General features: G+C 60.0%; 1 protein-coding gene across 13 annotated transcripts in view; it reads left to right on the top strand.

The window, feature by feature from the left end:
- Positions 1-15,209, top strand: part of DLG3 (discs large MAGUK scaffold protein 3) — a 78,154-nt gene that overhangs the window by 55,792 nt on the left and 7,153 nt on the right. For 6 of the 13 annotated variants that reach the window (XM_074551650.1, XM_074551645.1, XM_074551641.1 and 3 more), the window contains 7 exons: positions 785-941; positions 1,273-1,375; positions 6,529-6,643; positions 10,691-10,867; positions 11,503-11,578; positions 12,165-12,264; positions 14,914-14,955. In XM_074551650.1, the coding sequence (XP_074407751.1) occupies positions 785-941; positions 1,273-1,375; positions 6,529-6,643; positions 10,691-10,867; positions 11,503-11,578; positions 12,165-12,264; positions 14,914-14,955 (770 nt within the window). Of the gene's footprint in view, positions 1-784; positions 942-1,272; positions 1,376-1,543; positions 1,678-5,917; positions 6,049-6,528; positions 6,644-10,690; positions 10,868-11,502; positions 11,579-12,164; positions 12,265-13,905; positions 13,952-14,913; positions 14,956-15,209 lie in introns of those variants that run through there. The other 7 variants (XM_074551642.1, XM_074551649.1, XM_074551648.1 and 4 more) reach the window with 4 other exon arrangements.

Here is a 15,209-nt window from a genome sequence, read left to right as displayed (position 1 = left end):
GCCAGCATTTTAGGGTGCCTCACTCAGTGCCATGCCTGGGCTCCAGCATCTCTCCTAACACAGCCCAGAGATTTCCCCTGATAGCTGGCAGGTGAGTTGGTGGTCAGGCTGTTGAGCTCAATGTCAGGCCTTTGATCTGAAGTGCCTAGGATCCAGCCACAGTGGATGCACTGATGGTCTCCAGTATCATCTTGGCTGACAATCACCACCAGCCTGTGCTAATTGTCTGGCATCATTTATTCCTTATTTCAGTCCAGAGCTTGAGCTGGGAGCTGCCATTGTTCCCATCACATTGGTTTTTTCTCCCAGACAAAAACTGACACAGGAGTTTTGCGATGCCAGGCTGTCTTTCTGCTTTTGCCTGCCTATTGTTTGAGCTGTGACAGAATTAAGTCATCAAAAAATGAAGGACTTCTGTTGAGCTGTGCAGAGTCTGTGGCACTGGAGGGGTTCATGGGCTGCAGGCACACTTCCCATGCTATGGAGGGGCTTGATCCCACCCTCCTGGCTCGTGGTGGTCTGACGCCACCATGCAGTTCAGTGTTTCTGTGTGTCATTTCACAGTGGATGCTCTGTCTCTGTCCATGCTGTGTCTCATGTCACTCCACCTGCCACCTCTTCTGGTTTATCAGTCTCCACAGTGCTGAGGGCTGAGTCACACCAGGCTGCACTCGGGTGACTCCAGCCCCACCAATGTGCCACGAGCCCTGGGCACAGGAGAGCCTGTCACCAGCTCTGCTGCTCCTCACCCCAATCTCTCCCTGTCACTTGTGTGTCCTTCCAGGGAGCCCCGGAAAATCATCCTGCACAAAGGCTCCACCGGCCTGGGCTTCAACATCGTTGGGGGGGAAGATGGTGAGGGGATCTTTGTGTCCTTCATCCTGGCTGGAGGCCCGGCTGACCTCAGCGGGGAGCTGCGGAGGGGAGACCGGATCCTTTCGGTGAGTCGGTGGGGCACCCTCTGCCCCTCCATCCTCCCACAGCCCCGGCTGGGCACGGTTCTGGGGATTCATCCCGGGTGTCAGTGCGCTGGCGCGGCCCCGGGCTGCCTGCGGTGGGGGGGCTGGCCGGGGACAGGTACCGGGGATGCTGGTGCTGGAAGTGCCGGTACCGGGCGTGGTGCGGGAGGTGCAGCGGCAGAGAGATGCGGCTCTGAGGGTACCGTGGGTACCGGTACAGGGCGGGGCAGCGGGGCCGAGGCGCAGGGCAGACCCCGTGGTTCGTGTCCCGTGGGTCTGGCTCAGCGGAGCCGCTCTGTCCCTGTCCCGGCAGGTGAACGGCGTGAACCTTCGCAACGCCACCCACGAGCAGGCGGCGGCGGCGCTGAAGCGGGCGGGGCAGACGGTGACCATCATCGCGCAGTACCGGCCCGAAGGTACCGTACCGCCAGGGGAAATCGCGCTCGGCACCGGGAGCGGGACATGCAAATGAGGGGTGTGGTTATGCAGATGAGGCAGTTGTGTTATGCAGATGAGGGGGCGGGGCATGGCTGGCGCGCCGTCGGGAGGCCGGGGCGGGGGGCTGTGGGCGAGGCTCCGCCGGGGGCGTGGCCCGAGGGGCGGGGCGGGCTCCGATTGGCGGGCGCGGAGGGGGGCGGGGCCGCGGCGTCCCGCCGGCCGTGCCTGCGCGGCTTTGTGTGCGGGCCGGGGGTGCGGGGCCGCGGCCGCCCCGCCTCAGGTGAGCGTTGGCAGCCCCGCCGGGACCCACCGGCAGCGGGGCCGCGGGGGCTCCACGGGCCGGGGTCGCCTTCGGGGGAGGGGGAAGAGCTCCGCTTGCCGGAGGGCGTCGCCGCGAGGCCCGGCTCCATGGGGTCCCGCGGGCCTCGCGGGAGGGACCCTGTGGTCGGGAGAGCTCAGGGGTCCCGCAGGGCGATCACGGTGCGGGCGGGGCTGGGACCGCGGCATCGGTGCTGAGCTGGGGCTCGTCCCCCCTGCGAGCATCCCACCTGCGGCGCCGCCCCAGCCCTTCCTTATCGCTGGGTTCGGGTTCCCCGGCGGCGGCCGGGGCGGGCGGTGCCGCCGGGGGCAGCGGGGAGGGAGCGGGCAGTGCCCGCAAAGGGCTGCGCTGGGCGGCTGGAGCGTGGCCCGGGGGCTGCGAGGGCGAGCGCTGGGAGGGAGCGGGGCCGGGGCTGATCCCGGGGCCGCGCCGTGCACGTGCCGGGATGCCGCCGTTCCCGTCCGCTGGAAAACGCCTCTCCCCTGGACCCCACCGGCTTTCTCCAGCAGCTTTCCCCACCAGCTGCTCTGTCCCCTCCAGGAGGCCGATGTCCCCCCAGCCCATGCCCTTCATCCCGTGCCTCCTGTGGCATCGCTGGGCGAGGTCCCGCTGTCCCGGTGTCCGCTGTTCCTCCATCCCATGGCAGAGGCCATTGGGGTGCGGAGTCATTGGTGCTGCTCAGGCTCTGCTGTGGGTGTGGGGTTTGTTTGTTTTGGCTTTTTTTTTTTTTCTTTCTTTCTTTCTTTGTTTCCAGGAAGAGCTTAATGTTCTCGTATTTCTGGCTCCCTTTGCCACTTGAGATTTGGCAAAGACACCAGCCGAGAGTGATTCTTAAATGTCAAACTGGACAAAATATTTTGAAGCCCCCTTAGACCGAGGCGGAAATGTCAGTGTGTTGTAGATGGTGACTTTCCACATCCATGATGGTTCCTGGGGCAGCAGCACCTGGCACAGGGGTTGCAGCCATCCCAGGAGGCAGCAGTGTGGCTGTAAAGTGCAGGCTGTTGTGACTTGGAGGTTGCCCTCAGTGCTCCAGAGGCTTGAAAGGCTGGGAATCATGGAGAAACATCTCCCTGGTGGGTGTGAGCCCCCAGTGTGGGTGAGGCTGGACCCACTCAGTGGGCTGTGTGCTCTCAAATGTTAGCTTTTTCTGTGTTTGTCATGTGGAAAGAGCAGGAGAGTTGGGTTGTAGGATGCCAAAGGAGGAGATGCTGGTGGAGAGGGGATTTGGGAAGTTCTGCCCCACTAGCAGAGGTGGAGGATGGCACCTGTCTCTGTACCTGAGCGTGGGCAGGGCTTGCCTTGGGACTGGGTGAGCACAGTGTGCTCTGTGCCTGACCTCGCTGGGGCTCCAGGGTGCAGAGAGGCTGCTTGTGCAGTCTCAGGGGATGAGGGGCCCTCCCTGTTTTGTCCTGCCAGACACTAGGAGGGAAAAGAATCAAAGACCAAACCAAGAAAGGCAGGACAGCAGCTCCTCTTTCTAACCCTTCTTCTGAGCACAGCACCTTTGACAACTGCTGCCTGCTGTTGAGGAGGGGAAGTGATGGTTCCTTAGAGTTTTTGTGAGGTCTGTTTCCTCTGAGCACTTCTCCCCTGACCTTTACCTGCTGCTATCACCAGCACTTGGATTTAGCAATTCCCCCTCCTCACACTCCATGCAAGAAAGCTTTGGATTCCTCACCTGAAAGTATAAAAAGTCACATTATGGCCTTTCTCTGAGTCAGTCTGTTCAAAGGGGAGTTCCAAGGCTGTGCAATGAGTTGTAAAAGCTTCTGAGCTTTCCCTTTGGCTGTGCTTCCTTCTGCTTTCCTAGGTCTGTGCAGAGGGAAGATGTCTGGGGTCAGGGTGCTAAAATGCTGGGCTGAAGCTGTCAGTAGTTTTTTGCAAGTGGCTGGGCTGAAACCTGTGACTGAGCATTTCTGGGCTCTGCTGATGGCCTGGCCTGGCAGAAGTGTTAGGATCCAGGGCTTTATGTGTACTCAGGAGTTGCTTTCCCCTGCCTGGCAGTGTCTTTCCTTTGTGCTGTCTCCTGGTGCTCAGCTGCAGAGCCAGGGCTTTGTTGGCTCTGCTGGGTGTGTTTGCAGGTGTGTCACACACGTGTGCTGCTGCTGGGATCCTGGGGCAGGCAGGTGATCCCTGCCTGTTGGTGGTGGTCTGTAGCACGTGCACACTCAGGGATTCCACTGAGGATGGACAGAATCAGGCCCAGCTCTAGGAACACCCACACCCTGGAAAGGGAAAGGCAGTAGGAGTGTTCAGGGGTGTTTTTATCGAGCTGCTGAGTGAGAAGAGCAAACATCCTGGCACACAGTGCCCTGGCACTCAGGGCAGGAGGTGCCAGCTCACCTGTTACATACCTTACAGTGTTGATAAGCATGTCCTGAACGTGTTGAGCACTTTGGGGATCAGCCCTGGCTCACCTCCCTGCTGCACCCTGGGCAAGCTTCCTGCGAGGGTTTCAGCTGCTCAGGAGGTGCTCCAGAGCCAAGTTGGCCCTAAGTTGGGGAGCAAAGGCAGGAGCACTCCTTGCTGAGGGTGCTCTGCTGGTAATTGTCTCAGGCTGTTCCAATGTGCAGTTAAAGGGTGCCCATGGCACCTGGCAGTGCCCTGTGCTCAATCCTGGGGTATCCTTGTCTCCCCTGCTCTGGCAGGGAGGCTGTGGGTTTGTTTTGGCTGCTCTCCCCTCAGATGGAGCAAATTTGGGTCCTTGCAGACCCTTCCTAGGGCAGGACTGTGTTTGCTCTCTGGGGTTAAAGCCAGAGCAGCCCTGTGTCCTTCAGTTTGCTGCAGCCAGCCTGGTTTGTGCTTCTTGTCATGTTAGTGACTCCCTCCCAACAGTGTGGCCACTAACAAAACTAGGAAAGGCCCTTTCCATGGAGTGCCCCAGCTGAAATGGGGACATTTGAGAGCTTTGGGCTGCTTGCAGGGGGATGCACGTGCCATTTCTGGCAGGGCAGTGGCACCCACAGGTTGCCCTTCCAACACCCCCACCCTGATGCTGGGGTGAGAATTCTCCTTTTGCCCTGTGTTTCCTGCCCAGTCACAGGCAGTGCATCCTCCACAGTTCTTGTGGAGAAGTGTTGCAGGAGGAGTGAGTCTGCAGCAGGAGCAGTGTTCCCCTCAGTGTGGGGTGTGCAGGGAATCTGTGCCCCAGCAGACTTTGCCATGACCTGGCTGGGAACAAGGGCTGTAGTGGTGCTTTCTGAGGGGAAAACAGCCCTTCTGCACCAAAGAGGGCTTAAAAAGCAGCTGTACCCACTTGTGACAGATGCTCCTCTGGGATTCAAGAGTTTGTGGGTATTGCAGGGCAGAATGACCTGTGTGGGTCAGGAGATGTGGAGTGGGATGGAGCTCTGCTGAGAGCACAGTAAAACTCTGGTGCTGCTTGGGTGGCAGAATTCAGTTTTCTTGTGAAATAAGCATTGTCCATGCCTTGCTGGGTCTGTGTTTCCCTCTGCCAGCAGGAAGGCAGGTGAGGCAGTGGGTGCCCCTTGGTGTGGGGCAGCCCGGGGCTCTCATGGTCCCCACATTAACTGACCCTGCCTGGGTTGCAGCAGCTCTGGGTTTTACATGGCAGGAGAGGGGCTTTGCATGGAGTTTCTGTGTGCCACTTGGCAGGTTTTGTATGTATTACCCTTTTTTTTTTCCCAATCCTTAAGTAAAAATGTATCTTTGGCAACTGGGTGTAGCAGGGGGATCCCCGGGCTGTAGAGTCAGGAACTGCCGAGCTGCAGCTGCACCATCCCACAACCCCAGCCCTGCTTTTGTCTGCACTGACAGTCCATGGGAGAGGGGCTGGCTCCCAAACAAAGCCCACAGAGCATTTTGAGCAGTGCTGCTGCTCCCCCCATGTGAGGTGGCTCCACAAGCCCAGCACAGCTGTGGCTCTGCTCCTCAACAGCTGCCATGCCCCTCTCCCCAGAATTAAAACCCAAGCCATATTTAAACCACTGGGTTGTGGACAAGACTTTCTAGGCAGGTCTTAGAGCACAGATGAGCCTGGTCCTCTCTCACCTGTACCTGCCCAAGGGACAAAATGAAGTCTGTGAGGCAAGGTCTGGCAGTGTGGGCTGTGGCAGTGCCAGCAGCTTTCCTGGAGCCGCAGCTGCAGTTTCCCCATTCAGCCCTGGGTAGGGAGGCCTGGAGCCTCCACCCCTGCGTGTCAGCCCGACCTTTACACCCAGCTGGAGGCTGAAGGTCGGGCTGTGCAGCGCTGGGTGCCGGGCTGGCGGCTGCTCCTGCCCAGCCGCCTGGCAGGAAGGGGCTGGTGTCGTCTGGAGGCTTCCCCAGCTCTTCCTGCACGTCTCTGCTGCTGGGATGTAGAAGCAAAAGGTGAATTCCTCCTCCCTGCTCCTCTTCCAAGGGCAGGCACTTTGTGTTTTGCCTCCTTTTCCCCATTCCTGCTGAGGGGAAGGTTTTTGCTGCCAGCGGAGTGGTAACTGGGGGCTCTCCCAGTGGCTGTGGTTGTGTCTCCCTGCTCCAGCTGGTGGGCAGTGGTCTCCTGGAGGGGCTCTTGCTCTCTCCATGTTTGAGCTGTTCTGTAGGTCAGCAGCTTGCCAAGTCCTGCCCAGCCATTCCCTCAAGGAGCAGTGGAGGTCAGAGCAGCACTGCCTGAGCTGCTGTGTGGGAAGCTGTGGTGGGGTTGGGAGCAGCTGGAGCCCTGCCTGCTCCAGGTGCCCTGCCCGGACCCCTGCACGGCTCTGTAACCTCTCCAGCTCTGTGTGCAGTGCCAGGCAGGCCGGTGGGCACAGTGCCCCGTGGGGATGAGCCCGGGGCCAGCCGTGCCGGCACTGAGCAGCCCTGTCCCCGCAGAGTACAGCCGCTTCGAGTCCAAGATCCACGACCTGCGGGAGCAGATGATGAACAGCAGCATGAGCTCGGGCTCGGGCTCGCTCCGCACCAGCGAGAAGAGATCGCTCTACGTCCGGTAAGGCCCCGCCCGCTCCGGCAGCGACCGGCACGGCCCCGGGGGTGGGGAGGGCTGCAGGGGGGTCACAGCTCAGCCTGGGCTGTGCAGAGCCACGGGGACATCTGCGCGGGTGGGCTGGGCTGCTGGGGAGGTCACAGCTCAGCCTGGGCTCTGCAGAGCCTCCAGCAGGGATGGGCACATCTGCAGGGGGTGGTCCCAGCTCAGCCTGGGCTCTGCAGAGCCTCCAGCATGGCTGCTGCTTGGGGTGTCACAGCTCAGCCTGGGCTGTGCAGAGCCACGGGCACATCCACCAGCATGGGGTGTCCCAGCTCAGCCTGGGCTGTACAATGCCATAGACACATCCCCACAGCTGCTGCAGGGATGTCACAGCTCAGCCTGGGCTCTGCAGAGCCTCAGAGCTCGGTGTGTCAGGGACCAGGGGGGTGAGTACCATGGATGCATCACAAAGCCCGGAGGGAGCACCAGACTTGTGCACTGGCTTGTCAAGGCTGGGTGCTCGCATGCCTCTCCCAAGGTCTGCTCCAGCTTGGAAAGCAGTGGTCTCTGCAGAGCCTGGGTGGCTGCTGGCCAGCCCAACACACTGAGGAGAACAGGGAAATGGTGGGCATCCAGCCCTGCTTGTGCCCCAGGCAGCTCGTGGCAGCTTTCAGGGCACTGTCTCTGAACCAGCTAACAGGCTTCTCCTTGTCTCGTCCTGCCATTGCTGTGGCAGGATCTGGCTGGATGGGAGATGAGCTCTTAGGAGGATTATTGCTCTGAGCCCTCAGAGCACTTTTGGTCAGGAGCCAGGTGCAGGACAGGCAGGCAGGGGTTAAACAGCCATGCAGCTCAAACTGCTGCAAGTCCTGTGTGGACAGGACAATCCCTGCCTGCCTCCTGCCACCTCCTGCCTGCCACAGCGCCAGTGGGATGAGCGCTAATGAGTAATTTTAACTTGGTAATTAAAATAATCCTGTAAATCCTAACCCTGCGCAGCCTGCTGCAGGTGAGGCTGGCAGGAGCAAGGGATGCTGCCTCTCCTTCCCTGTGAGAAGGATGGCAAGGGCCAAGGCTGCATGAGCCTCAGCTGCATCTCCCACTGCATGGCTGCTCCGTGCAGAGGGACCTCAGGCAGGGTGGAGATGTTGCAAGCCTGGCATGGCAGGAGGGGAGAGCTGCAGCTCTGGGTTCCTGCAGTTCACACCTTCCCACAAGTCTCTGCAGGCATCTTGCTTGATTTAGCATCCCAGGGCTTCCTGGGGGTGTGCGACAAGCTGGGTGCAGTGTTGAATAAACATCATCTTGTTAGGCCTGCCCTCACTCCCCTGCTGTCCTGTGGGCACCCTCATGTGTGGAGGAGGATTTAGGCTGGGTCCAGCTTGAGTTGAGCCTGTTTTCTGCCTGGAAAGGTGCTCATGGATCAAAATATTCCTATGAAACAGAGCAGCTCCCTGTTGCCTCCATGATACTCATAGCATTTCTTAATTCTTGGTGCATCCCCCCATGGGGCTTTGGAGGCCTCCACAGCACTGTGCCCCTCACACACACCCAGGAGGAGCTGGGCTGTGCCTTGATGATCCCAGGGTGATCCCAGGGGAGAGCTTTTCCCGAGTGTGGCCCATCACTGCACTCTGCTTAACACACACCCTGCAGACGTGCTTGGAAGAGCTGCCGGGTGCCCAGGCTGCCCCAGCCCTTCTGGGCGGGGTAGTTTCAAGCACAGTTCACCCGAAACCAGCTGAGCTGCTGTGCTGTGGACAGGACATCAATTACAGGACTTGCTACCCAGCTGCTTGAGTCAGCCCTGTGTGGCTGCATTGCAGCCTGTGTGCTGTGGGAGGGCAGGAGCTGGGCACCCCAGTGCCTGCTGGAGCTGATTTGGGGGTGCTGGGGTGCAGCACAGGTGGGGGCAAGGCGGGTTCACATGCTGCCTGTCACCTCCCTGCACTGCTGAGGGCAAAGTCTGCAGCGCCGGGGCCATGCTGGGTGGGGATGGAGGTCAGGCAGGCTTTGTGCCTGGGCACCAGGAGGAAGCCATGGGAGTCCTTGGCACTGCTCCTCTGCCCTCCAGCCAAGCCATCTGCTCTCCTGGCTCTGAAAGCTGGGATCTGGCCTGGGACAGAGCGGAGCTGCCGTCTGCCCCTGTGCCCTGAGGGGCACTGAGCCACGGGGGTGCTGCATGCCAGCACAGCCAGGGGCTGCTGTCCTGGAGCACCGTGCCCTGGGGTGCCAGGGCCTCCTGTGCTGGCTCTGCCATGCCCTGACCCTGCACAGACCTTGCTGTGCCTGTCCTGGGGGCTGGTGGCTGCTGCCGGAGGAGCACGGGCCCTGTGCACTCTGCAGGGCAGGGTACACAGAGTGGGCAGGGAGCAGCATGGGCCCTGTTCAGGGCAGGCTGCACAGAGTGGGCAGGAGGAGCATGGGCCCTGTTCAGGGCAGGCTGCACAGAGTGGGCAGGAGGAGCACGGGCCCTGTTCAGGGCAGGCTGCACAGAGTGGGCAGGAGGAGCACGGGCCCTGTTCAGGGCAGGCTGCACGCAGTGGGCAGGGAGGAGAGCATGGGCCCTGATCAGGGCAGGCTGCACGCAGTGGGCAGGGCTCCTCACAGCCTGCCTGCCTTTGGGAACCGGCCTGACCAGTTCCCCCAGGCCTTGGCCAGCAGCACTGACCTCACAGCGGCCTGCCAGCCACATGCAGCCTTATCTTCTGGCCTGGAGCTGCCTGCAAGGCTCGATTACCTCCAGCCAAAGCACCCTTTGGGGCTCTGCTGCCTGCTCCAGCCAGGCTGCCTTGCAGAGGGAACAGACACAGGAGCTGCCCCAGCCCTGAGCAGGCTGGGCAAGGAGAGAGATCTGGTGGCTGAATGTATCTGGATGCATAGGGCACATTGGGTCTTGTCCCTCCCCATGGGGCAGCCCTTCTTCTTCCCATTTAAGACCCAGGCCCAAGTGCCCTGGAAGGTTTCATAGCCCAGGACTCACCTGGCAGAAATGCTCTCCAAGCTCTGCTGCTCCCCAGGGACATGCCACATCGTCCCACAGCCCTTCCATTTTCGGTGTGCTTTTGGAGTCCCCACAGTGGAAGGGGGTAATGAGCAGAACAGAGGAGATCTCTCCTGCTTGCAGAAGGTTTATTAGGGCCAGGATTAAACCAGCAGCAACCCAGTGTTTGCAGTGCTGGGCTCATGCTGGGCTGGGGGCCAGTGGGGCCAGTGTCCCAGGAGCAAATACAGAGGTTTTGCTGCCAGTACTTTTAGTGACTTGTTCCTTTCTTTGTCTTTTTACAAGTTAATGCATCAAAGCAGACACAGTTTGTGTGATCTGACATTAGTAGAACAAGTTGCAGGTGAAGCCTCTGAGAGCAGCTTATGGGTACAGGCTGCAGTGCTGTGTGTGATGTTGGTGTGCAGGAAAAGCATTTGTGCTCCTCTAGTAGAAAACCAAAGTCTTTTCTATAGCTGGTTAGTTTAATTTTGAAGATAATTTTAAACTCAATAAACTGTTCTCAGGGGAGGTGTTTAGGGCTATGAAAAGGATCAGTTGTGGAAGTAGATCTATATACTCTGAGATGCATTCCTCACTCACAGGCTCTGTACATAAATGAAGGCTGTGCTCAAAGCTGTGGTGGCCTGGTGGTCTCTGCCAGTGCAACCACCCACCAGCAGTGGGGTCTGATGTTCCCTATCCCATTCCCAGGCCCCACAGCCATGGAGGGATGGTGGGGAGCAGCCCTTCCTTGGGCTGCTGCTGTGGGCCTGGCCTGCTCACCAACCACAGGCACTTTCAGTGTGGCTCATGTGCACCTGCAGCCGAGGTCAGCAGGGAGTTCTCTCAGTCCAGTCTCTCTCTCAGTCACTCTTGTTCCTGTCTTGCACTCCTCAGGGCTTGTGCTGAGCCTGCCAGCCCAGGGGTGTGCAGGTGGCTGCCAGCACTGCTCACCTTGGCAGGGCTTGGGTTGAACTTTATCAGGTGTGACGGTGGCAGTGCCCCAGGAGGGCGGCACTGCTGCTGCCCTCGCTGCCTGGCCGTGCTCAGAGAAGGCCTTGCTGCTCTCTGCCCCTCCCCAGAGCCCTGTTTGACTATGACCGGACCAGGGACAGCTGCTTGCCCAGCCAGGGGCTCAGCTTCTCCTACGGGGACATCCTGCACGTCATCAACGCCTCGGATGACGAGTGGTGGCAGGCCAGGCTGGTGACAGCCCACGGCGAGAGCGAGCAGATCGGGGTCATCCCCAGCAAGAAGAGGTGAGTGTCCAACACCAGGAGCTGGCACACACACCTAGTGACACCAGGATTTCCCTGAGCTCTGCAGCCCTAGGGCCCTGCTCAGGAGGGATCTCCCTGTGGTCCCAGTGCACCTGCCCCGTGCAGCCTGCAGGGCAGCTGGGTTGCAAGCTGGGGCTGTGTGCAGATTGCCCTACACAGGTTCTCCAAAGCTGGGGAGACTCCAGGTGAGGAGGGGAGTGGTCAGCCCCCTCTGAGGTGCCTGTGGGGATGGAGAGTTGGTGTTAGTCAGTCTGGGTATCTGTGTGAGAGCAAGGGCTGCTCCTTGTGTCCTCCGTCAGTGTGCCCAGCTCTGTAGCCAGATCCCACTGTGAGGTGGGGAGTCACAGAGAGCAGAGGAGCTGGCTGCTGCTGCCTTCAGGTCTGCAAAGCCAGCCTTGAGTCTGTCCCTATCCCTGTTGGGAAGGCTGGCTTGGCTCCTCTCCTGCTGCTGCCCAGACCCTGGGCAGGCAGCTCCACATCTGCCCCTTCCTTGGAAGCAGCTTCCATTTGCCAACGGGGCCACCACCCAAGGGTGCCTTTGGCTGCCTGAGGAGCCACGTGGGCAGCGTGGAGGGCGCATGGATGGGACTAGCAGCTCTTTCTCTCCTGATCAGGGTGGAAAAGAAGGAGAGAGCACGGTTGAAAACAGTGAAGTTCCACGCCAGGACTGGCATGATTGAGTCCAACAGGGTAAGTGCTGATCTGGGGCTCAGTGGGGCACCTGGAATTGGTACCTAGTGAGGGCAGGATGAGTCCCAGCAGCAAAAGCTCCTCATTGAGCATCTCAAACCAATCCCAAGGCAAAGAGCTCTGTGACTGGACCTGCCCCAGGCCCACATCTGCTTGGCACAAACCCTCTGTGAATATGCAGTGATTGAGCAGAGGAGTCCAGGATGGTGTGAAAGCACTGGGAAGGAGCCATGATTGGAGTGATGGGGTGGCAGAGCTCATGGCTTGGAGCTGCCTGAAGGTAGCTGGTGAAGGTAGCTGCCCTCACACCTCAGGAGCAGTGCCTAACAGGCCAACAAGAGAGGAAGAGCAGCCTGGCTACCCCTGCAGAGCTACTGACTGCCCCATCAGCTTCCCAGCATCCCTACCACATGTTTTTCTCCATGCTTAATTTTTTTCCTGCATTACAGTTCTCATGTAATCTCCATGATTTCATTTGAGGGTGACCACCCTGCCACAGCTCCTCATTGTCTCTCCATTTTAATTTTCCCCACATGTGTTAAACACCATTGTTTTTTCTGTCCTCCTCCCATCTCCTGTTCTTCAGTCGATCAAAACGAAACGTAAAAAGAGTTTCCGCCTCTCTCGAAAGTTCCCATTTTACAAGAGCAAAGAGAACCTGGCCCAGGAGAGCAGCGGACAGGAACGTAAGTAGCAGCTGGCCAGAGAGGGAAAACCTGCACCCCTGAGCTTCCCTGCCCTGAGGGAAGAGATTCAGCACCTTTCCCTAGCCAGGGGTCCTGGCACCTGCCTGTACTCAGGTTGTGCTCCACAGTCGTGCCAGCAGCTAGGGAGAAACTGGAGCTGGAAATGAAAGCAACAGCTGCAGTCTGGCACTCTCTTCCTTTCTCTCATGTTCAATGTCTTCATCTTTTCATCCAACTTTACACCCACCCAGCTCCCTGCTCTGCCTCCCCCTGCTCTCCCCCCTTTGCTGCAGGCTCTGCTCCCTCCCTCTGCCTGCTTCCCTCCCAGTGAGGGGCTGGCTGCCTCCTGCAGAGCTTCTCCTGTCCCTGCCAGGGCTCAGACCTGGGGAAATCCCAGCTCCATCTTCCCTAGAAGTGACTCACAGCTTCACATTCCCACTGGAGAGCCCTTCCAGTGTGTTCACAGGGAAGCCATGACCCTGCTGCCCACCCATGGCTGAGGCACATCTCTGGTAGTTGGCTGCAGATGTTGGGGCTCCACAGCTCTCACCACCCTGGGGCTCCCACTAAAGGCAGGGTGTTTATCTTGCTGCCCCAAATGCTGATGTGGGCAGCACTGGAGCTGCTCCCCAAACCCAGCCCCTCCTCTGAGTGCTGGGCTGCATCCACTCCTCGGGCAGGCACCCAGCTGGCAGTGCCCACACCTCTGGGAAGGGGCAGTGGGCAAGGCAGAGCTGTGTCTGTGCCCCAGTGCCAGCCCAGCAAGCACATCCCCTCCCCTCTGGGGCTGTCCTGGTGTCACACAGAGCAGGAGCAGCTGCTGGGCTGCTCCAAGGGCTGCCTGCATCCCTGTGCTGCCCATGCCAGGCTGGTGCCAGCTGATTTTAGCAGACAGCCCAAGCCTCTGGCTGTGCTGAGGTTGTCTCTGTGTCTGCCTGTCTGTGGTAGTGCCTGCACATGGCTGGGCTCCAGAGAGATCAGTGCTGAACCTGGGGCTGCCTTTGGCTGCCCTGCAGTGAGGTGACACAGCGTGGGGATGGGGCAGGCCCCTCTCTCCCTGCCTGTGTCACAGGCACACAGCCAGCTCCCTCCCTGTGCTCTGCCCTGTCCATCCCAGCTGGCACTGGGGGGCCTCTGCCTCACATTTCCACAGCCTGTGCAAGCATTGGGGTGTGGGGCAGCTGACACACACAGCTGGGGAAAAGTGTCCTCCTGCCATGTATTGCAGGACTGTGTGCTGTACTGGGGAGGCACAGAGCCACTGTGCCCTGCCAGGGCACCCCATGAGGAGAAACACTTCAGCCCCTGTGCCAGCAGCTCAGGGCTGCAACTGCTTGCTGCCAATGATGCTGCTGTGGCTGCCCTGCCCTCTCCAGGCCCAGGGTGGCTCCTGGGGGCTCTGTGGCAGAGAGGGTGAGCTTGGGGGGTGGAGGGGGTCCAGCCAGACAAGGCAAGGTGTTGGCAGCGGGCTGATGGTGTCAGCTCTGAAGATATTTAACCTCACTTGCAGTTGCAGCTCTGGGCCGTTCTGCACTCCTGTCACTAATGCTGGTCTGGCTCTGTCTCCCCCGTCCCTCTGACTCCCCTTTCCTGCGCTGTCTTCTCTCCCCCTCTCCCCCTTCTTGCTGTCTGTGAAATCAGGACTTCCCTGGGTTAAGTGACGATTATTATGGAGCAAAGAACCTGAGTAAGTTGAATTCCGATGCACATTGTTCCCTGTGTGTGGCTGGTGGTGCCTGGGGCGTGCCTGGGGCAGCTGTGCTTCCCTGGCTGCAGGGCAGGAGGAGCCCGGGGGCTGCGGGGCTTGAGGTGCCTCTGCTGCACGTGGGACGGGGTGGGGGAGCTTGTGTGGGGGTGGTGGCCGTGCCCTGAGTGCCTGCTGCACCTCCTCATCCTCTTCCTCCTGCTCCTGTCTGGGTTGGTCGGTGCTTCAGCACTCGGAGCCACTTCCAGTGTGGGTGGGACGTGGCCATGGTGGGCCTGCTCTGAACGGGGAGGGTGACAACATTTTGAGGTGTTCCCACCTTTCTCTGGGTTACCACATGTGCAGAACTGCAGAATAAGGAGAGGAGCCCCATGGGATGTGGGTTCTCTGCCAAGCCCCACACCCCAGGCAGTGCAGAGCCTGACTGGGGCAGGCAGCGGCCAGCAAGGCTCTGTGGGGTGGTCGCAGCACTAGGATCAGCCTGAGCAAGCAAAGCCCCAAACTCTGTCCCATTCTGTCACTGTCTTGTCTCTGTGTGTCCCAGCCCCATCCCCAGAGGCAGTGGATCCCCTGTGCCCATCCCTGTGCCAGCACAGCCGTGCCCTCCCTGCCCGCTGTGTGCATGCTGCACTGCTCCCCTGCCAGCACCCCCTGTGCACTCCCCCTTCCCTCGGCCTGGGATGCCCTCACCTGTGCCAGGCAGGGCCTCCTGGCCTCTCTGTCCCCTCCTGGAGCATCCCCTGCATGTCCCCGGGCTCCCAGCCCAGGGTGAACGATGCCGCCCTTGCCCACGAGGCACAGACTCGTCCCACTGGGGGCTGGGCTGCAGGTTTTGGGGAGCCACTGCTGTCCTGCCCTTGGTCACTAGTGCTGGGTGACAGCTGGCTGCCCCCGTGCCTCCTGCCCAGGCTCCTTCTGAAGGGATCTCTCTGGTTGCTTTGCAGAGGGCGTGACATCAAACACCAGTGACAGCGAGAGCAGTTCCAGTAAGTGTGTGTGCACCTGCTCTCCCGCCCCTGTCCGTGTGTCTGTGTGTCCGTGTGTCGGTGTGCATGTCTGGGCACATCCATCCTGTCTGTCTGGAGGCTGTTCCTTCCTGCTGGTGACACTGAGATGCTGCGGCCAGCTCGGGGCAGGGACAGCAGGGGCTGGCAGCAGCAGTGAGCCTGCCTGCTTCTCTGCTCTCTCCTGGCTGCTCCAGGGCAGGGTGGCGGCTCCCAGTCCATGGTGATGCCCCATC

The sequence above is a fragment of the Zonotrichia albicollis genome, chromosome 14 (genome assembly GCF_047830755.1).
Source record: "Zonotrichia albicollis isolate bZonAlb1 chromosome 14, bZonAlb1.hap1, whole genome shotgun sequence".
NCBI classification, from domain to species: Eukaryota; Metazoa; Chordata; class Aves; order Passeriformes; family Passerellidae; genus Zonotrichia; species Zonotrichia albicollis.
Note: the sequence above shows the minus strand (reverse complement) of the source record. Positions and strands in the feature narration are given on the sequence as shown.